This window comes from Oncorhynchus keta, chromosome 32, assembly GCF_023373465.1.
Source record: "Oncorhynchus keta strain PuntledgeMale-10-30-2019 chromosome 32, Oket_V2, whole genome shotgun sequence".
Taxonomy (NCBI): domain Eukaryota; kingdom Metazoa; phylum Chordata; class Actinopteri; order Salmoniformes; family Salmonidae; genus Oncorhynchus; species Oncorhynchus keta.
In genome coordinates, this window is record NC_068452.1 from 3,219,052 (window position 1) to 3,241,396 (window position 22,345).

The 22,345-nt window shown below is 45.8% G+C and overlaps 2 protein-coding genes and 3 non-coding genes across 6 annotated transcripts; 4 read left to right on the forward strand and 1 right to left on the reverse strand.

Moving 5' to 3' along the window:
* Positions 1-961: 961 nt before the first annotated feature.
* LOC118364824 (40S ribosomal protein SA) lies at positions 962-5,666 on the forward strand. Of its 2 annotated transcripts, none has more exons than XM_035746565.2 (8): positions 962-1,083; positions 2,044-2,215; positions 2,809-2,927; positions 3,385-3,630; positions 4,247-4,375; positions 4,902-5,088; positions 5,220-5,264; positions 5,498-5,666. In XM_035746565.2, exons 1-8 carry the CDS (start codon positions 982-984, stop codon positions 5,590-5,592), a joined length of 1,095 nt encoding a protein of 364 aa, XP_035602458.2. In that variant the 5' UTR covers positions 962-981; the 3' UTR covers positions 5,593-5,666. The 2 variants fall into 2 exon arrangements, with proteins under 2 accessions (XP_035602458.2, XP_035602459.2); XM_035746566.2 differs by having other exon boundaries at positions 4,902-5,070.
* LOC118365807 (small nucleolar RNA SNORA62/SNORA6 family) lies at positions 3,146-3,287 on the forward strand. Its single transcript, XR_004821805.1, has one exon. It is a non-coding gene; the product is annotated as a small nucleolar RNA SNORA62/SNORA6 family (small nucleolar RNA).
* LOC118365826 (small nucleolar RNA SNORA26) lies at positions 5,303-5,421 on the forward strand. The gene has a single exon (XR_004821822.1). It is a non-coding gene; the product is annotated as a small nucleolar RNA SNORA26 (small nucleolar RNA).
* Positions 5,667-6,423: 757 nt separating the features above from the next.
* On the reverse strand, positions 6,424-6,496 carry trnar-ccu (transfer RNA arginine (anticodon CCU)). The gene has a single exon. It is a non-coding gene; the product is annotated as a tRNA-Arg (tRNA).
* A 107-nt stretch (positions 6,497-6,603) lies between these two features.
* On the forward strand, positions 6,604-22,054 carry LOC118364823 (intraflagellar transport protein 56). Its single transcript, XM_035746564.2, has 18 exons — positions 6,604-7,003; positions 7,353-7,499; positions 7,755-7,847; positions 8,732-8,846; positions 8,941-8,990; positions 18,187-18,332; positions 18,771-18,942; positions 19,092-19,166; positions 19,253-19,355; positions 19,456-19,511; positions 19,621-19,674; positions 19,849-19,912; positions 20,038-20,126; positions 20,326-20,409; positions 20,511-20,580; positions 20,743-20,849; positions 21,028-21,161; positions 21,456-22,054. Exons 1-18 carry the CDS (start codon positions 7,001-7,003, stop codon positions 21,568-21,570), a joined length of 1,677 nt encoding a protein of 558 aa, XP_035602457.2. The 5' UTR covers positions 6,604-7,000; the 3' UTR covers positions 21,571-22,054.
* The last annotated feature ends 291 nt before the right edge of the window (positions 22,055-22,345 follow it).

Genomic DNA, 22,345 nt, shown 5'->3' on the forward strand with positions numbered 1-22,345 from the left:
CAGCCATCAGATATAGATAGATACAGTCTTGTATGACTCATTGCTTCCTACATTTACACTTATCCAGAGTGACTTATAGTTAGTGCATTCATCTTAAACTAGCTAGGTGGGGCAACCACATATCACAGGCAGAGTAAGTACACTTTTCCTTGAGGTGAGGAAGGGAATTATTTGATACTCTTTGAAAGGTAGGGTTTCAGGTGCTTTTGGAAGATGGGCAGGGACTCAGCTGTCCTAGCTTCAGGGGGAAGCTGTTTCTATCATTGGGGTGCCAGGACAGAGAAGAGCTTGGACTGGGCTGAGTGGGAGCTGCCCTCCCATACGGGTGGGAGGGCCAAGAGACCAGAGGTGGCAGAATGCAGTACTCGGATTGGGGTGTAGGGTTTGAGCATAGCCTGAATGTAGGGAGGGGCAGTTCCTCTTGCTGCTCCTTAGGCAAGCACCATGGTCTTGTAGTGGATGCGAGCTTCGACTGGAAGCCAGTGGATTGTGCGGAGGAGCGGGAGAACTTGGGAAGGTTGCAAACCAGGCGGGCTGCAGTGTTCCTCTTCTCTCTCCTGACTGACTATGTATTTCATCCCAGGCAGGAACCGGCTGAAATGAATCACTTTCTTATGATGTGGCCTGAATCGATTTCATTTCAAAGCAGTTGATTTTATATTCCCTTTGAACATTACCGAATTGGATAACGTCTTAATTGAAGTGGCATCAAAATATTCAAAGTTATAAGTACCTCAAAATGGCAACCTATAATTTTACTAGACTATAAAGCGTTCAATCATTCATTACTCTATGGGGTGATGGCATGATCTCTTGGTATGAACTTTACAGTATTTAATTATAGATTTAACTGAATTTGAAGTGACAACTGCTTCTCATCATAATTTATGCCCTTTCTCATAGCACTTTAGACTCAAATGATTTCACTACCATCTATCGACCTTTTTATGAATTCTTCTACTCTTCATCCTGGAGAAGGAAATGGAAGATGATTGGTGGAATTTACAGTATATATGGACGTCACTTCCGTTTCTCTTTCTCTTTTACCGTGAGGTACAGAACTCCATACGGCGTTGTCTCGTGGTGAGATAACAATTTACGATTTTCTTGAGTTAAAAGTTGCGGAGACAAATACTAAAGCCTTGTTACCTTCAACTATGAAGTTGTGACTGATTGTTTCCTATATCCGTATAAATATAACCGCTGTAAATAGCGAATTACATGTTAGACAGCTAGGCCAGAAGCCATGGCTACTACTAACTTTAGCACTAGTAGCTAGTTCAGCCATGCGTGCTCGTGAAATCCATTGAGGAAGCTGGATACTAATAACTAAAGTAACCAACATCCATAGAGCCAATCAGACTAGTTTCACACATGTATCAGTGTAATGCTCTTTTGCAACATTGTATTTATTGATATGAATTGGTCAGCAACATTGCATCACTTTTTTTTATTTAACTAGGCAAGTCAGTTAAGAACATTCTTATTTACAATGACGGCCTACCAGGGAACAGTGGTTTAACTGCCTTGTGGCAGAACAACAGATTTTTACCTTGTCAGCTCAGGGATTCGGTCCAGCGACCTGTCGGTCAGTTACTGGCCCAACCACTAGGCTACCCGCCGCCCCTCTTCCCCACATGCTCAAACCGATCATCACTCTGAGATCAGATGTCATTCATAAGGAACGGCAACAATATTTTGATTTAATAATTGTAAATTCTGTTTTTAGAAACGGATTCCAAGTCCCCATGACAAGTGCCTGTATAAGTACACTAAATCATTATAAGCATAGCAGTTTTGATAGTTTGTTCAGCACACAATTAAAGCCTGACACGGTCTGATGTCTGTGTTCAGGTGTCGGAAGTGTGCCAGAGTGATCCGGCCGGGTTTTCGCTAACATCAGTAGGGCTGCTGCCCAATGACTGGAGTTTGATAGTGACCTGAGCCACAATGACCCCTCAGTTCCAACTGCAACCACTCTCTGCTTCCCTACCTTTTACACAACATCTCACTGGTCTCCTCTCTTTTTTTCTCCCCCGCCAGCTTTTCCACATAACTCGTAACTTAGGAAAAGTGGTCACGATGTCCGGAGGTCTGGATGTGCTGCAGATGAAGGAGGAGGATGTGCTCAAGTTCCTGGCAGCCGGGACCCACCTGGGAGGTACCAACATGGACTTCCAGATGGAGCACTACACGTACAAGAGAAAGAGTGATGGTGAGTGGAGGAATACGAGATCCCTGGCTATTTGTCACTTTATGATCTGAAGACTTCCTGACCTCACACATAATTTGACTGGAGGATGTGAATGTTTTTGTTCCAGCCCTGAAATTATCATACGTAATTCAACTATTCGTGGTCTTGATTCTTGACATGATACACTGAATCAGATGTGTCGGTGCTGGGCTGGAACAATAGTCTGCACATAAGTTTATATGATCAAGAGTTGTTGATACCTCTGAAATACACATTCCCCTTCTAAAAGCACTTGCGTTGTCCGGTCAGTGACTGGGTGAGTTGTCGTTGGAAGGGAATAGTAAAACCATCACTGTGGGTGAGATGGCAGTCTGAAACCGTAACTGACTCATCTCAATCAGTGATGGAACATCTTTCTTATATTGAATGTTTTTCTCTAGCTCAGACATTTATCCAATAGCGAATGATCTCAATGTTGGTGAAACACCAGTCCTCAATCAGTTTTAATCGGTAGTCTTTTTCTTCATTGATTGTCCTGAGAAAGGATAGCATGTGTATAGACATTATGGCTGTATGCATGTCGAGTATCAACATGTAACTGGTTGTCCCCTCAGGTGTGTACATCATCAACCTGAAGAAGACATGGGAGAAGCTGCTGCTGGCTGCCCGTGCCATCGTGGCCATTGAGAACCCAGCTGATGTCTGCGTCATCTCCTCCAGGAACACTGGACAGGTGAGACCCCCACTGCTAGCTCACCTGACATAGTCGAGGGCCCAGAGTTTCTCCTGGGTTATGTTCAGGAAGCGCAAAATGGAAGTGAACACTCTAAAGAGGAGAGGTACGATCTATACTTGTCCAATAAGAAACTTGTTTTCATTTACTGGTGTGTCCTGATGACCATTACCGTGGTCAGGTCAGTTGGCCTGATGTAATTGTGAGTGACTAGCTAAACGGCACACAATTAAAGCCTGGCACTGTGACATCTGTGTTCAGGTGTCGGAAGTGTGCCAGAGTGATCTGGCCGGGTTTTCGCTAACATCAGTAGGGCTGCTGCCCAATGACTGGAGTTTGATAGTGACCTGAGCCACAACCAAACATACCATATTACTGCTAAGTTATATTCTTGATTGAGTCACCTCCTGCTTGTTAGCCAATCCATTAACTCCACTCCCCGTTCTCCTCCAACCAGAGGGCTGTGCTGAAGTTTGCGTCCGCCACCGGCGCCACCACCTTCCACGGTCGTTTTACCCCCGGAACCTTCACCAATCAGATCCAGGCTGCTTTCCGTGAGCCCCGCCTCCTGATCGTGACAGATCCCCGTGCCGACCACCAGCCCCTGACTGAGGCCTCCTACGTCAACATCCCCACTATCGCCATGTGCAACACTGACTCTCCCCTCAGATACGTGGACATCGCCATCCCCTGCAACAACAAGGTACAGACAGGCCATAGACTACAGATATATGTTCCAGTGGTTTCACTTTTTTATTAATGCATGTATATATGTATATATAATGTGTGTGTATGTGTGAATAAGAGAGAGAATGACTTGAACAGCATATCATATCAGTTTTGTCCCCAATAGTGTTTCCTCAAAGTGAAAGGGTAGATGGGAACTTCTACCGATATATTGGTCAACTGATGTAAATATGCAGCACACAATTAAAGCCTTACACGGTCTGATGTCTGTGTTCAGGTGTCGGAAGTGTGCCAGAGTGATCTGGCCGGGTTTTCGCTAACATCAGTAGGGCTGCTGCCCCATGACTGGAGTTTGATAGTGACCTGAGCCACAACCATGAACCCTACTGGGACTCTTCCTTCCTAGGGAGTTTCCTTCGCACTTCCTCGTCAGTAGTCGAAGATGCCCTCCCATGTAGTCATGTTTTTACTGGGTATCAGTTCATCCACTAACCAATTCTACTAGTTTAGACTGATTAATTCTGTTGATGGCCTTCGTGTCTCTGTATGACTGACTGTTGCCGGTGCATATAATCATCAGTGCATTAGTATACAAATCTAGGTATAACTGACTGTTGTCTCTTGTGTTCCAGGGCCACCACTCAGTTGGTCTGATGTGGTGGATGCTGTCTAGGGAGGTGCTGCGGATGAGGGGCACCATCTCCAGGGAACACCCCTGGGAGGTCATGCCTGATCTCTACTTCTACAGAGATCCAGAGGAGGTAACTGACATACTGGGACACTATGGTTCACACACTGTTTATACCAGGGGTTTTCAACTGGTCGTGGAGAGCTGAGTGTTTGAAGTTTTTGATCTAGTCCTGCACTAATTGTTTGATACAACTTAACTAATCATGGTCCTCTGTCTTGACCACGATTAATTGAATCAGATGTGTTGGTGCTGGACTGGAACAAGAACCTGCTCACCGTGTAGCTATTCAGGAACTGAGTTCGGAGACCTCGAATGCACATTCCCCTTCTAAAAGCACTTGCTTAGTCCGGTCAGTGACTGGGTGAGTTGTCGTTGGAAGGGAATAGTAAAACCATCACTGTGGGTGAGATGGCAGTCTGAAACAGTAACTGACTCATCTCAATCAGTGATGGGATAACTTGAAGCAAAATGTGCTTCTGATGTGATGTTGTATGCTTGCGCTAAGAATCCATATACCTGTGGTGCCTGCATACCTGAGCTCTCACTCAAATTGTAACGTCACAACCCTAATTTGTAACCTCTTCGTCCCGTTCCAGATTGAGAAGGAGGAGCAGGCCGCGGCTGAGAAGGCTGTTGGCAAGGAGGAGTTCCAGGGTGAGTGGACCGCCCCCACGGCCGACTTCGCCCAGCCCGAGGTGGCCGACTGGTCCGAGGGAGTGGCAGTGCCCTCTGTGCCCATCCAGCAGTTCCCTGCTGGCATTGAGGGTAAGAGCTTCACCGAGGGTAAGCGATGAATACACAGGAGTGGAGGCCACAAATGTAAAGGTGGATGGAGTAGCACATTTTGACAATCACAAAACAAAATGGCTACCGGAGTACATTTGACTCAAACTTTGTTTAATTCTTATTTTCAGCCGCTGCTCCTTCCAAGGCCCCAGCTGCAGCTGAAGGCTTTGCTGGTGAGTTCTACTGGAAGTAAATTAGTATTGCCCCTTTTTTGCCCATCTAGGACCTAAAATGTCCTATATGACCAACACAGAGGGGTAGAGTAGTTCTCTCATAAACCTGTAGTGAAGCATCAAATCCTCACTGCGGATCCTGTCGGGAGAAACACAATTTCTCTTGACTGTGGAAATGTCTACGATAAATGGTTTGATTGTATTCTCACACACGCATGATTGTATTCCTACAGAGGATTGGAGTGCCCAGCCTGCCACAGAGGATTGGTCCGCTGCCCCCACTGCCCAGGCTACCGAGTGGGGTGGTGCCTCCGCTGATTGGTCCTAAGTGGTGTCGATCACTCGAGTCAAAAGCTGTGCTGTAAACAGTGACGTCAATAAACTTGGCTTATTGTTTTTAAATTTGTCTATTTTTCTTGGGATGAGGTCTATTTACAAATACATTTATTATATTGTTTTTTTTGCATTGACAGAATTTCATCTGTCATCTACTCTTGTGTTTTCTTCAGTTTGACCTTCAACACTCAAACATGGAGTCACAATGTATACGTACACACAAATCAGAAATCCATACAAATGTTATAGACTGTTCAGTTTAAAATTTATATTTAAAGATGGCATCACTAGTTGTTGCATTGAATGATAAATACACATTTAGTTGATTTGAAGAATATAATTTATAAATGGCTAATGAGCTTAGTTAAACTATTACAATTCTTAGTTTCAATTTAGGATTCTAGCTATAAAGGTGAATAACAGACAGTTGACTCCTGTGTTGTGAATTTGTGCAGAACAGGTTGATTGTAGAAAGTTCTTGGCAGATTTGAATTTATTTGCCATCGTGTCCATAAAAAATTTTTTTGGGCTAGATTATGGATCAGGCATTCCATATATATCATATATAGCAGGTCTGTGCCTGATTGGGGTCACACTTTCGCCCCAGAAAACACCTGACACCAACTAATAATGACCATCTGGGTAAAAAAAAAATACAATTAAGTTAAATCAGGTGTGTTTGCTAGGGAAAGTGTGACACCAAATTTACATTTAAATGACATGAACAGCATTTATGTGCACTTGTCAGGCAAGAATGACTCCACGTTTTTATGCCCACCAAATGAACGTGATGGTCAAAGCAGTTTCTGGGTGAAAATATTATCACCCCAGATGGGACTCGAACCCACAATCCCTGGCTTAGGAGGCCAGTGCCTTATCCATTAGGCCACTGGGGCTGTCCTGTAGACATAACGATACCACTGTATTTCAATGCTGTGTGCGGCACTTTATATTTTATGGGGGTGTTATCACACATGCGCGACAACAACAACGGGGCTAAATCCAGAGTTCAATTTACATTTCAACACGTGATCCTGAAGTGAAGAAGAGGATGAACGACGTTGCTAGGCAACACAAGCGTAATCCCCACACGGCAATGAAATCACAGATGTTTCATTAGCTGGTGGCTAACGTTAGCTAGTTTGATGCTCTTCGTTCACCCTATGCTATTCTTTGATTAAAAGTGTAGACAGCGAAGAGGTGTCTTTTGTTTTCGTATCTGTTGGTTCACTGTTAGCTAGATAGCCAGTCAGACAGCTAAACTAATTCTAGCTAGAACATTTATAATAGTAATAACGTTAGCTAACGTGTAGCTAATTTACGTTAGTGTTGTTATCTAGCTATAATCCATTTCTCCATACTGAACAGTGACATTATGCCAGAGTAACTGCTGTGCCGTCATGGTAAGTCTTACAAGTTAGCATACTAGTTGCGTAACTTGTTGGTTAGCTAAAAGTCTTGCTATGTTGTTAACGTTAGCTAGTTAGCTTTCTAGATGAATCATTGTCGCTTGCGAGCTACCAAACCAAAGTCTATTTCACCGATCTGTGATATGTGAAGAGGTTCATTTTAAAGTAATTGCAGTTAGCTAGTTTAACAGAGGATAACTGCGATAGTTACACGACATCCATTAAAACATGACTGTCTATCTTACCAAATGTACAAATGTATTGTTTGAATCCCGCTTTAGTAAACAAAGTGTCTGCTGGCATGTCCGCAATAAGGATTCTCTTCCTTGTCACCTCCATCCAGATTCTATCTCGGGTGAAGCCAGCAGTAGGTGGAGATTCTGCAGCTAGCGTCAGTGAGAAGAAGAAGAAAAACAAAGCCAAGAAGAGCCCTCGCCTGGAGGAATACCTCAACCAGAGAGACTACCTTGGGGCACAAACTCTGTTAGAGGTAGCCAGATAGGAACTCATGTAGCTAGCTGTCATGTGCAATCAGCAAATGAATGATGAGCAACTCTGTACTAAATGTGACAGAAGATGTGATCTGTGAAAGTCCTGTGTCCTCTCAACATTCTCCTTCCTCATTCTTGATATGGCGCTGTCTATAAGGTCTTTCTGTTTCCTTATTACAGTTGCATAGGTGTGTGCGTGTGACAGCGTCCTACTGTACAGAGTCCTACTGTTGATGTGTTGGTTTGTCTTCCAGTTTCAGCGAGATGTTGGAGAAAAAGAGGAGCATGCAGACCTTTGGATTGGCTACTGTGCCTTTCACTTGGGTGATTACAAGAGAGCAATGGAGGTAGGTGTGTGTTCAGTCAATTTCATTCTTGTCTGAAGACAAGCCATTTTTACAATGCTCTATATGACACATACACTATTGTTCAAAAGTTTGGGTTCACTTAGAAATGTCCTTGTTTCTGAAAGAAAAGCATTTATTTGTCCATTGAAATAACATCAAATTGATCAGAAATACAGTGTAGACATTGTTAATGTTGTAAATGACTATTGTAGCTGGAAATAGCTGATTTTTAATGGAATATCTACATAGGCGTACAGAGACACATTATCAGCAACCATCACTCCTGTGTTCCAATGGCACATTGTGTTAGCTATTCAAAGTTATCATTTTAAAAAGGATAATTGATAATTAGAAAACCCTTTAGCAATTATGTTAGTACAGCTGAAATCTGTTGTTCTGATTAAAGAAGCAATAAAACTGGCCTTCTTTAGACTAGTTGAGTGTCTGGAGCGTCAGCATTTGTGGGTTTGATTACAGGCTCAAAATGGCCAGAAACTAAGTACTTTCTTTTGAAACTCGTCAGTCTATTCTTGTTCTGAGAAATGAAGGCCATTCCATGCGAGAAATTGCCAAGAAACTGGAGATCTCGTACAGCCTTTTTAAAATGATAACTTTGATTAGCTAACACAATGTGCCATTTGAACACATGAGTGATGGTTGCTGATAATGGGTCTCTGTACGCATATGTAGATATTCCATTCAAAATCAGCTGTTTCCAGCTACAATAGTCATTTACAACATTAACCATGTCTACACCCTATTTCTGATCAATTTTATGTTATTTTAATTGACAAAGAAATGTGCTTTTCTTTCAAAAACATGTACATTTCTAAGTGACCCCAAACTTTTGAATGGTAGTGTATGTCTATTTATTTCAATGACAGGAGTACAGGGCCTTGACACTCAGGTTAGAAGGACCAGGGGAGGTGTGGGTGTATCTGGCCTGCACTCAGTTTTTCCTGGGGCTCTACAGAGAGGCAGAGGAGGCTGCAAACAAGGGTGAGTATTAAGCAAACATGTTTTGTAGTTTTTCATCCTACGGTTTCTGTTTCTTGCCCTAGTCGATAAGGTATTCCCTCTTTTTTTCCTGTAGCTCCAAAGTGTGCACTTCAGAATCGCCTGCTCTTCCACTTGGCTCATAAGGTCAGAATTGTTACCTTTCTGTATTCTTTGATATGTTAATGTGTATTTCTCATCATTCTTTCTTGTTTGCTTCTGTACAGTTGTTTGTGCTGAGCGATTTTAGAGCTTTTTAGGTCGGTTCAGTTTCGGTTAGATTATTTCAAAATAATAACGTTTTTTGATTTCAACACTTGTTTTCTAGACATTAAATGCGCTATTCATTATGTGGGTTTTAGTGCTGTAAGAACACAGAATAAAACAATTAGTATAAGTCCCATGATGATAGTGACTGCCCATTACTGTTTATCACTTATTAACCATAATTTATTCACATTACTTTAATAAAATATTTCAGTTGTTGTGTATATTACATTTATTTTAGGTCTATTTGATGACTTTATTATTTCATTCCAAGTCATCGTCTCATCACTATAGAGCTGCTACCTATGCTGTCTGACAAAACTATTTTAGTACTTCTTCAAAGTAAATAAGGCATACTTTTATGACTGCTGAATACCAATTATCAATCATAGATCATGTATTTTCAGGTAGAGATACGTCACGGAGCAACTGCTCTCTATCCCTCTCGATCGCATGTTCTTCTGTCTCTTCTCTCCGTCTCAGACCGGACAAGTAGGCACGCAATGGATTATGGTCATTGTAGTTAGTTTAGCACAGAAAATGTGTTAATTATGTAGAATATTGGCCTTTTTGGAAACTACAATCCTTTACTACATCATACAGTTTGGTCTTGATTTAATTTCTCTGGAGAAACTGAGCATTGAGCACATCATGGAATTCAAATAATTGAACTGCCATCAGTCAATTCGTTGTTTAAAGACTGAAAAATAGCCGACATTTTGATGAATCACTCAGCTCTAACGGTGTAATGCTTCAGGTGTCGTAGGTGTGTGGAGTCAAACGCAGGAGACAGTGAGTGCAAAGCTGTGCGTCTTTAATAGCACCAACGCACCACAGGGTGTTCACAATAGTAACGGCCCCAAACACAGGGAATGAGAATGTACAACGGAAAAGTAACGACCAGGCACTAACACGTACCTCTACAACAGAGCCGAAGGTTACACTGAAATAATCCCGCACAACAACCAGGCGGGCCGGCTGTCTAATAAAGACAAACTAATTAACTAATTACACATGAACAGGTGCTACCACTAAACATACAAGGAGGGAGAGGAAAAACAATCAGTGGCAGCTAATAGGCCGGTGATGACGACCGCCGAGCGCCACCCGCCCGGGAAGGGGAAACACCCTCGGTCGAACTCGTGACAGTACCCCCCTCCTGACGCGCGGCTCCCGCAGCGCGCCGACACCGGCCTCGAGGTCGCCCCGGAGGACGAGGTGCAGGGCGATGGAAATCCCTCAACATGGATGGATCCAAGATGTCCCTCACTGGTACCCAGCACCTCTCCTCCGGACCGTACCCCTCCCAGTCCACGAGGTACTGCAGGCCCCTCACCCGGCGTCTTGAGTCCAGAATGGCCCGGATCGTGTACGCCGGGGTCCCCTCGATGTCCAGAGGGGGGGAGGGACCTCCGGTACCTCACTGTCCTGCAGGGGACCAGCTACCACCGGCCTGAGGAGAGACACATGAAACGAGGGGTTAATACGATAATAGGAAGGGAGTTGTAATCGATAACACACCTCGTTTATTCTCCTCAGGACTTTAAAGGGCCCTACACACTGCGGACCCAGCTTCCGGCAGGGCAAGCGGAGAGGTAGGTTTCGGGTCGAGAGCCAGACCATGTCCCCCGGTACAAACACGGGGGCCTCACTGCGGTGGTGGTCAGCACTCCTCTTCTGCCGTCCACTCGCTTGTCGTAGAGATTCCTGGACGGCCCTCCAGGTCTCCTTGGAGCGCTGTACCCATTCCTCCACCGCAGGAGCCTCGGTCTGGCTCGGATGCCATGGTGCCAGGACCGGCTGGTATCCCAACACACACTGAAAAGGGGACACGTTAGTAGAGGAGTGGCGTAGTGAGTTCTGAGCCATTTCAGCCCAGGGAATGTATCGTGCCCACTCCCCTGGCCGATCCTGGCAATACGACCGCAGAAACCTACCCACCTCCTGGTTCATTCTCTCCACCTGCCCATTACTCTCGGGTGATAACCGGAGGTCAGGCTGACAGAGACCCCCAAGCGTTCCATGAACGCTCTCCATACCCGAGACGTGAATTGGGGGCCCCGATCAGAAACGATGTCCTCCGGCACCCCGTAGTGCCGAAAGACATGGGTAAATAATGCCTCCGCAGTCTGCAGGGCTGTAGGGATACCGGGCAACGGGAGGAGACGGCAGGACTTAGAAAACCGATCCACAAATCACTAGAACCGCGGTGTTCCCTGAGACGGGTCAGGAAATCTATGGACAGATGTGACCATGGCCGCTGTGGAACGGGGAGGGGTTGTAGCTTCCCTCTAGGAAGGTGCCTAGGAGCCTTACTCTGAGCGCACACTGAGCAAGAGGAGACATAACCCTTAACGTCCTTAACCAACGTAGGCCACCAATACCTCCCCTGAAGGCTCCCCACTGTCCTCGTCACCCCAGGGTGACCCGAGGAGGGTAGGACGTGAGCCCACCGAATCAGCTTGTCCCGAACATCAAGCGGCACGTACCTTCAGCCCGTAACGCCCGCTCGATGTCCGAGTCCACCTCCCATACCACTGGGGCTACCAGCTTAGAGGCGGGAAGGATGGGAGTAGGTTCGGTGGACCCATCCTCGGTGTCGTAAAGGCGGGACAGTGCGTCAGCCTTCACGTTCTGGGAGCCCGGTCTATAAGACAAAGTAAACCGGAACCGGGTGAAGAATATGGCCCACCTTGCCTGACGTGGGTTAAGTCTCCTTGCAGCCCGAATATACTCCAGATTCTGGTGGTCGGTCCAGATGAGAAAAGGGTGCTTAGTCCCCTCAAGCCAGTGTCTCCACACCTTCAGAGCTCTAACCACCGCTAGCAACTCCCGGTCCCCCACATCATAGTTACGCTCCGCTGGGCTGAGCTTCCTTGAGAAGAAAGCGCAGGGGCGGAGTTTTGGTGGCGTACCCGAGCGCTGTGATAGCACGGCACCCACCCCAGCCTCGGACGCGTCCACCTCCACTATGAATGCTAGAGAGGGATCCGGATGCGCCAACACGGGCGCATCAGTGAACAGCGCCTTCAACTTGTTGAATGCTCTGTCCGCCTGTGCTGACCACTGCAATCGCACCGGGCCCCCTCAGCAGTGAGGTAATGGGAGACGCTATCTGGCCAAAACCCCGGATAAACCTCCGGTAGTAGTTGGCAAAACCCAAAACCGCTGCACCTCCTTTACCGTGGTTGGAGTTGGCCAATTACGCACGGCCCTAATGCGGTCACCCTCCATCACCACCCCGAGGTGGAAATGCGATATCCCAGAAAAGAGACGGCTCGTTTAGAGAACACGCATTTCTCAGCCTTGACGTATAGGTCATGCTCCAGCAGTCTACCAAGCACTTTGCGCACCAGAGACACATGCGCGGTGTGAGTGGCCGAGTAGATCAGAATGTCATCGATATAAACAACCACTCCCTGCCCGCACAGGTCCCTGAGAATCTCGTCTACAAAGGATTGGAAAACGGCTGGAGCATTCTTTAACCCATACGGCATGACGAGGTACTCATAGTGGCCGGATGTAGTACTAAATGCGGTTTTCCACTCGTCTCCCTTCCGAATACGCACCAGACTATACGCGCTCCTGAGATCCAGTTTTGTGAAGAACTGCGCTCCGTGGAACGATTCCACCGCCGTAGCGATGAGAGGTAGAGGGTAACTATACCCCACTGTGATGGCGTTTAGACCTCTATAATCGATACACGGACGCAAACCTCCCTCCTTTTTCCTCACAAAAAAGAAACTCGAGGAGACGGGTGAAATGGAGGGCCGAATGTACCCCTGTCCCAGCGACTCCGTGACATATGTCTCCATTGCCAACGTCTCCTCCTGGGACAGCGGGTACACGTGACTCTTGGGAAGCGCAGCGTCTACCTGGAGATCTATCGTACAATCCCTTCCCGGTCGATAAGGTGGTAATTTAGTCACTTTCACTTTACTGAAAGCGATTGCCAAATCGGCATACTCGGGGGGAATGCACACCGTGGAACCCTGGTCTGGACTCTCCACCGACGTGGCACCGATGGAAACTCCCAAACACCTTCCAGAACACTCCTCTGACCACCCCTGGAGAACCCCTGTCTCCACGAAATTTTAGGATTGTGCCGGGCCAGCCAGGAGTCCCCAGCACCACTGGAAACGCAGGCGAATCAATAATAAAAAAACTGATACGCTCCCTATGATTCCCCTGCGTCACCATGTCCAGTGGGACCGTGGTCTCCCGACCATCCCTGACCCTAATGGCCGGCTATCTAGGGAGTGCACGGGGAAAGGAGAATCTATCGGCACCAGCAGAACCCCTAACTTAAGGGCGAGTCCGCGATCCATAAAGTTCCCAGCTGCGCCTGAATCGACTAGCGCCCTATGCTGGGAAGAGGGAAAAAGTGAAGGAAAGAGATTAAGACAAACATATGGCCAACAAGGGATTCTGGGCGAGTCTGATGCTGACTCACCTGGGGTGACCGAGAAGCGTTCCGCCTGCCATCTCTACTCCCAGACGGACCCCCAGCACCGATCAGACGTGTGTCCTCTCCGACCACAGTTGGTGCAGGGAAGGCCTCCTCCTCCGGTACCCTCGGCGCAGCCCCTCCCAACTCCATCGGAATGGGAGCGGAGGGGCTGGGTGGTGGAATGCACAGGACCCTCTCTGAACGCCCGCGGGCAGCCAGCAGATTGTCCAGTCGAATGGACATGTCAATCAGCTGATCCAGTGACAGAGTGGTGTCCCGAAACGCTAACTCCCGGCGGACGTCCTCTCGGAGACTACACCTGTAGTGGTCCATAAGGGCCCTGTCGTTCCACCCAGATCCGGCTGCCAAGGTCCGGAACTCCAGTGCGTAATCCTGGGCGCTCCTCCTCTCCTGCCTGAGATGAAAAAGTCGTTCTCCCACCGCTCGGCCGTCTAGAGGGTGATCAAACACGGCACGGAAGCGGCAGGAAAACTCTGGGTAGTGCTCCCGCGCTGAGTCTGGGCCATTCCAGACTGCGTTCGCCCACTCCAGAGCACGACCCGTGAGGCAGGAGATGAGGACACTCACCCTCTCCGCTCCTGAGGGAGTGGGTCTAACGGTGGCCAGGTATAGCTCCAGCTGAAGCAGAAACCCCTGGCAACCCGCCGCCGCTCCATCATAAGCCCTCGGTAGCGTCAGACGGAGGGTGCTGGAGTCGAGTGATGGGGAGTCCGGAGCCGGGGGTGCCGAAGGTGGAGAGAGGAGACCACTCCTCTCCCATCGGTCCATTCTCTCCATCACTTGATCCATCGCGGATCCGATCCGATGGAGAACGGTGGTGTGGTGGAGAACCCGTTCCTCCATCGATGGGAGAGGGTTGGCTGCTGCTCCTGCTGACTCCATTCAATTTGATTTAGGTGCGGGATTCTGTAATGCTTCAGATGTCGTAGGTGTGTGGAGTCAAACGCAGGAAACAGTGAGTGCAAAGCTGTGCGTCTTTAATAGCACCAACGCACCACAGGGTGCTCACAATAGTAACGGCCCCAAACACAGGGAATGAGAATGTACAACGGAAAAGTAACGACCAGGCACTAACACGTACCTCTACAACAGAGCCGAAGGTTACACTGAAATAATCCCGCACAACAACCAGGCGGGCCGGCTGTCTAATAAAGACAAACTAATTAACTAATTACACATGAACAGGTGCTACCACTAAACATACAAGGAGGGAGAGGAAAAACAATCAGTGGCAGCTAATAGGCCGGTGATGACGACCGCCGAGCGCCACCCGCCCTGGAAGGGGAAACACCCTCGGTCGAACTCGTGACAAACGGTTGCATAAAATCATGTTTTACACAATTCCCAAGTGTCAATACTTCTACTGAACAAAAATATAAATGCACCATGAAACAATTTCAAATATTTTACTGAGTTACAGTTCATATAAGGAAATCAGCCATTTGAAATAAATACATTTGGCCCTAACATGACTGGGAATACAGATATGCATCTGTTGGTTACAGATACATTAAAAAAGGTAGGGGTGTGGATAAGAAAACCAGTCAGTATCTGGCGTGACCACCATTTGCCTCATGCAGCGTGACACATCTCCTTCGCATAGAGTTGATCAGGCTGTTGATTGTGTCCTGTGGAATGTTGTCCCACTCCTGAGGTAAGATCAGGGAGGTAAGGCAATAAATAGGCCATGGTGGCGAAGTAATTACAATATACCAATTAAACACTGGCATGGTAGATGTGCAGAAGATGAATGTGCAAGTAGAGATACTGGGGTGCAAAGGAGCAAGATGAATGAATAAATAAATACAGTATGGGGATGAGGTAGTTGGATGGGCTGTTTACAGATGGGCTATGTGCAGTGATCTGTGAGCTGCTCTGACAGCTGGTGCTTAAAGCTAGTGAGGGAGATATGGGTCTCCAGCTTCATTGATTTTTGCAGTTCGTTCCAGTCATTGGCAGCAGAGAACTGGAAGGAAAGGCAGCCAAAGTGAGAATTGGATTTGGGAGTGACCAGTGAGATATACTTGCTAGAGCGCATGCTACAGGTGGGTGCTGCTATGGTGACCAGTGAGCTGAGATAAGGCGGGGCTTTACCTAGCAGAGACTTGTAGATGGCCTGGAGCCGGTGGGTTTGGTGACGAGTATGAAGTGAGGGCCAGCCAACGAGGTTGGCAGGTCACAGTGGTGGGTGGTATATGGGGCTTTGGTGACTAAACGGATGGCACTGTGATAGACTGCATCCAATTTGTTTAGTAGTGTTGGAGGCTATTTTATACATTACATTGCTGAAGTCGAGGATCGGTCAGATAGTCAGTTTTACGATGGTATGTTTGGCAGCATGAGCGAAGGATGCTTTGTTGCGAAATAGGGAGCCAATTCTAGATTTAATTTTGGATTGGAGATGCTTAATGTGAATCTGGAAGGAGAGTTTACAGTCTAGCCAGACACCTAGAATATGTGGACAACTACAAATACCTAAGTCAGAACTGTCCAGAGTCGTAATGCTGGACGGGCAGGCAGGTGTGGGCAGCGATCGGTTGAAGAGCATGCATTTAGTTTTACTTGCATTAAAGAGCAGTTGGAGGCCACGGAAGGGGAGTTGTACGGCATTGAAGCTCGTCTGGAGGTTAACAGTGTCCAAAGAAGGGCTGGAAGTATACAGAATGGAGTCGTCTGCGTAGTGGTGGATCAGAGAATCACCAGCTGCAAGAGCGACATCATTGATGTATACAGAATTTAACCCTGTGGCACCCCCATATAGACTGCCAGAGATCCGGACAACTGCCCCTCCGATTTGACACACTGAACTCTATCAGAGAAGTAGTTGGTGAACCAGGCGAGGCAATCATTTGAGAAACCAAGTCTGTTGAGTCTGCTGATAAGAATGTGGTGATTGACAGAGTCGAAAGCCTTGGCCAGGTTGATGAATACGGCTGCACAGTAATGTCTCTTATCGATGGCGGTTATGATATCGTTTAGGACCTTGAGCGTGGCTGAGGTGCACCCATGACCAGCTCTGAAACCAGATTGCATAGCGAAGAAGGTACGGTGGGATTCGAAATGGTCGGTAATCTGTTTGTTAACTTGGCTTTCGAAGACCTTAAAGGCAGAGTAGGATAGATATAGGTCTGTAACAGTTTGGGTCTAGAGTGTCTCCCCCTTTTGAAGAGGAGGATGACCGCGGCAGTTTTCCAATCTTTGGGAATCTCAGACGATACGAAAGAGAGGTTGAACAGACTAGTAATAGGGGTTGCAACAATTTTGGCAGATCATTTTAAGAAGAGGGGGTCCAGATTGTCTAGCCCGGCTGATTTGTAGGGGTCCAGATTTTGCAGCTCTTTCAGAACATCCGCTATCTGGATTTGGGTGAAAAATAAATGGGGAGGCTTGGGCGAGTTGCTGTGGGAAGTGCAGGGCTGTTGACCAGTGTAGGGGTAGCCAGGTGGAAAGCATGGCCAGCCGTCGAAAAATGCTTATTGAAATTTTCAATTATAGTGGATTTATCGGTGGTGACAGTGTTTCCAAGCCTCTGTGTAGTGGGCAGCTGGGAGGAGGTGCTCTTATTCTGCATGGACTTTACAGTGTCTCAGAACTTTTTTGAGTTTGTGCTACAGGATGCAAATTTCTGCTTGAAAAAGCTAGCCTTAGCTTTCCTAACTTCCTGTGTATATTGGTTCTTAACTTCCCTGAAAAGTTGCATATCACAGGGGCTATTCGATGCTAATGCAGAACGCCACAGGATGTTTTTGTGCTGGTCAAGGGCAGTCAGGTCTGGAGAGAACCAAGGGCTGGTGAGTATGCAGGTCATGGAATAACTGGGACATTTTCAGCTTCAGGAATTGTGTACAGATCCTTGCGACATAGGTCAATGCATTATCATGATGAAACATGAGGTGATGGCGGCAGATGAATGGCACAACAAGGGGCCTCAGGATCTCGTCGCATTATCTCTGTATATTAAAATTGCCGTTTATAAAATGCAATTGTGTTCATTGTCCATAGCTTATGCCTGCCCAACTCCACCGCCACCATGGAGCACTCTGTACACAACGTTGACATCAGCAAACCACTCACCCCCACAACGTTTGTGAGGCCGGTTAGACATGCGGTCAAATTCTCTAAAATTATATTTGGAGGCGGCTTATGGTAGAGAAATTAACATTCAATTATCTGGCAATAGTTTGCCAATTACTCACTCCCTCAAACACTTTAGACATCTGTGGCATTGTGTTGTGTGACACAACTGCACATTTCAGAGTGTTCTTTTATTGTCCCCAGCACAAGGTGCACCTGTTTAATGATCATGCTGTTTAATCAGCTTCTTGATATGCCACATCTGTCAGGTGGATGGATTGTGTTGGCAAAGGACAAATGCTCACTTACAGGGATGTAAACACATTTATACACTAAAGTTGAGTAAAATAAGGTATTTGTGCATATGGAATATTTCTGGGATTTTGTATTTCAGCTCATGAAACATGCGACCAAAACTTTACATGTTTATATATTTGTTCAGTGTATTTTTTCTCTTTTTGTAATGCAACTGCATGCCACTGTAGGTGGCAAACCAACCAAACCAGCCATGCCTTTCCTCTCTGTTCCCAGTTCAACGATGAGAAGAAGCTGATGGGTTTCCACCAGAACCTGGAGGATGTGACTGAGGACCAGCTGAGCCTGGCCTCCATCCACTACATGAGGTCACACTACCAGGAGGCCATCGACATCTACAAACGCATCCTGCTACAGAATAGGTACTTATACTGAACCTTTCTCCCATGTCCCTTCATCAAAATCACTGATAGGCAAGAGCATAGTCCCACAAATCCCTCATATGCCAGATTACAGTGGTCCCACTAGTACCAATGGGTATTGTGGATTGTCTGAATGAGTCGGTGTCAATTATACTGTAAATTCTTATAACTATATACAGTAAACATACTATATGCCATATATTTAGGATGAAGTATTAGAAAATTGGAAGGACACATTTCATTGTGTTGAGACCGAGACAAGAAGATGGAGGGAGACGGCTGTAGTTATTTTGCAGTGGAGAAAGATGGTGTATTATATTGGACGGTGCAGTCAAAAAGCAAGAGAGAAAGATGCACAAGGACTTCTATTCAAGAATGCAATGTGAGCTGTGGGACCAGCTATTGCATGTTTTACCATATATTTTCTTTTAACCCCAGAGATTTCCTGGCTCTTAACGTGTACGTAGCGCTGTGCTACTACAAGTTGGACTACTATGATGTTTCCCAAGAGGTGTTGGCTGTGTATCTGCAGAGTATTCCTGAATCCACCATCGCTCTCAACCTCAAGGCCTGCAACCACTTCAGGCTGTACAACGGCAAGGCAGCCGAGGTAAAGCAACTCCGTATGCGTCTACGGTCAAAACAGACTGCCGTGCATCTACACACGTGTTTGCCTGACATCCACAGTCGATGTTTATGCCTACACTTGTCATGTACAGCAATAAATAATGTGGTTCAATTTGTTATTTTCTCTCTCAGGCTGAGTTAAAGAACCTCATAGACATCTCCTCCTGCTCCTTTGAGTTTGCTAAGGAGCTTATCCGGCATAACCTGGTAAGCCGTTCCACCACCTCTGTTGTGCGACTGTGTTTGCATGACAGTGACCCCATGCTCTATAACCTTTGACCTCCTAACCCCAGGTGGTGTTTCGTGGTGGGGAGGGTGCGTTGCAGGTGCTGCCCCCGTTGATTGATGTCATCTCTGAGGCTCGATTGAACCTGGTCATCTACTACCTCAGACAAGGTGGGTCTTAGCCACAGGTGGTTCTCTTTGAATCCTAATCCTTACATTGAAAAGTTGAATGGCTATTTTGTCATCAGTAATGTGCATCTTTATGTTTCAGATGATGTTCAAGAGGCTTACACCCTCATAAAAGACTTGGAGCCAACCACACCACAGGTAGTAATAGTTTCACATTATCAGGTGTCATGAGAGGAAGTCTCGCTGTTTTAAGACTAAAGCCTTAATAGCGTACATGCAGTGTCTTAACACAATCTATTTATTTAAGGAGTACATTTTGAAAGGAGTGGTGAATGCTGCTTTGGGTCAAGAAATTGGATCGGTGAGTAAGTGTTTGACAAACTACCCGAAAACCCCCTAGGACCACACAGTAGAAATGTCTGAGTAGATTAGGAATGTCTTATAAACCTGGTTTAGTAAGATCATCACTGATATGAAATCTGACTGACGAGCAGTCTCTGTTCCCTCCTCGTCCCTGCCGGTATCTCTGCTGCAGAGGGATCACCTGAAGATCGCTCAACAGTTCTTCCAGCTGGTCGGAGGCTCAGCCAGCGAATGCGGTAATGTGAATAAATGAATCTAAAGCGATTCAACCAAGAAGCTAGGAGTTAGCGTGTGTGTGTATGTCTGCGTGTGAGTGAGCATGTGCGTCTTTGTCTCACTGTCTGTATCTCACTCTCCTCAGACACGATACCTGGAAGACAGTGTATGGCTTCCTGTTTCTTCCTTCTGAGGCAGTTTGAAGACGTTCTCATCTACCTCAACTCAGTCAAGGTTTGCATGGCCCAAAGCATGTAGCACTAGGACAGTACACCACGTGGGCATGTTTCCACACACACACACACTCATTTTTATTTTCCTTTGCATTTGAGTGCTTGACATATTTATGGATTGGTGTGGAAATAACATGTATACTTGGGGAAAGGAGGGGAGCATTATTTCTGTTTGTTTATTTTTGGTTTGTCATTAACAGAGTTACTTCTATACCGAGGATATGTTCAATTTCAACTACGCCCAGGCCAAAGCTGCCTTGGGCAACTACAAAGAAGCAGAGGAGGTACATCCTGTCAACATAGAAAAATGCATTACTGCTTGCATGAGTAGTGTATTGAATCAGTTCAATGTTCATGTTGTAACATTGTTTTATATTGGACTCAGATATTTCTGCTGATCCAGGGTGAGAAGATGAAGACTGACTATGTATACCTGAGCTGGCTGACTCGCTGCTGTATGTATCCAGTCTGAAATACATTATCCATTTGTCGTCAATACATTTTCAATACCTTTTACATCAATACGATATCTACATGCATGATCTAAGAAACAAAATATGACGAATTAATTTGAATAAATATATTTTCTAAATAGTGTTGTCTCTCCTCCTGCTCAGACATCATGAACCAGAAAGGCCGGCTAGCCTGGGAGCTGTATCTGAAGATGGGGGCTTCGCCAGACTCCTTCAGCCTCCTACAACTCATTGCCAACGACTGCTATAAGGTGAGGCTCACTACTATTCTCTCTACTAACTTAGTTTCCAGGCTAACCACAAGTCAGCAATGGCTTAATCTCCCGCACCAGACTTCCTCCACAATAGACTGGAGACGAGATTAGCAAAGGCCAAGCTTTCTCAATATTCATTGCAATTAAATGTTGCTCTGTCGGTCTGTGCTTTCAGATGGGTCAGTTCTACTGGGCAGCCAAAGCATTCGATACTCTGGAGAAACTGGATCCCGACTCCAACTACTGGGAGGGCAAGAGAGGGGCTTGTGTCGGAATCTTCCAGCTCATTCTGGCAGGCAGAGAGCCAAAGTAAGTATTGGCTAAGTTTCTTAGTCTTAAGTCCAATTTTGATACCAACACTTGTCTGTGTTAAAGATTTGTCCCCTACACAGTCCCCAACACATCAAATATGAAAATCATGTCCTCCACAGAGATGTTTTGTCACATCATTTTTGTACCTTGAGTAATTTGCATTGCACGGTAAAGTGTGACTTTTGTGATTCAGGCACTTTAATTTTTTTACTTTATCAACAACCATGACCTGTTCCTAATAATAATATAATAACTTCCCATCACTAAGAACCATTGTCTGTGGTTCCACAGGGAAACCTTGAAGGAGGTGCTGCCCCTGTTGAGGAGCACACAGAACCCCCAGGTGGAGTACATTATCAGAGCTCTGAGGAAATGGGCCAAAGACAACAGGGTTCCTCTGACATAGCAATGTTATAATGTGCTTAACTCACATAATACACTTATTACATTATATATGTGGTTTACATGTGCATTTTTTTTATCAGATACTTTACTAGTGAAAATCTATAAAATAACATGTTCTCATGAGTCATGCACAATGTGTATTGATGTGCTTTATTGTACATGTGTCACAGTATTTATATCATGTAAGACATGTTTTATTTGCAATGTATATAATTCTGTACAATCTCGCCAATCAATTGTATTGAAATGTTTATTTTGTATTACTCAAATGATGCTGATACAAGTATTAAACAGTGTTCTCTTTATAAAGGGTTGTTGACCTTTTTCTCTATGGTTTGTTCTATATGCATTCACTATTTCTGTCATGATGTTGTTTTTTTATTGTGGGCAAACTGACACAAATAGGCATACATTTGAATTAAATGGTACATGTACTGTCTTTTGAAGTCCAAAATACCCTATTGCTAATAAACTTCTTAATCATCAAAATTATAGGAAGCAGTGTCTCTACAAAATAATTGAACGCAACAAAAAAACTCAATTTCAACAGGTGTCCACCAATGTTTGCTTGTGTTGCGTCGTCAGTGCCCATGACGGTAACTCAGAGTCACCCAACTGGCTTATTTGGTTCAGTTTGAGATGTACTGTGTGTGTAGCTAGGTCATTGTGGAAAAACCCACAATTCAGCATTTCAGCACTGACTGAATGGATGACATAAGAATGCCATCAAAACAGATTCCCATCCATTTTCTATATTAGTGAGCAAAATGATTCTG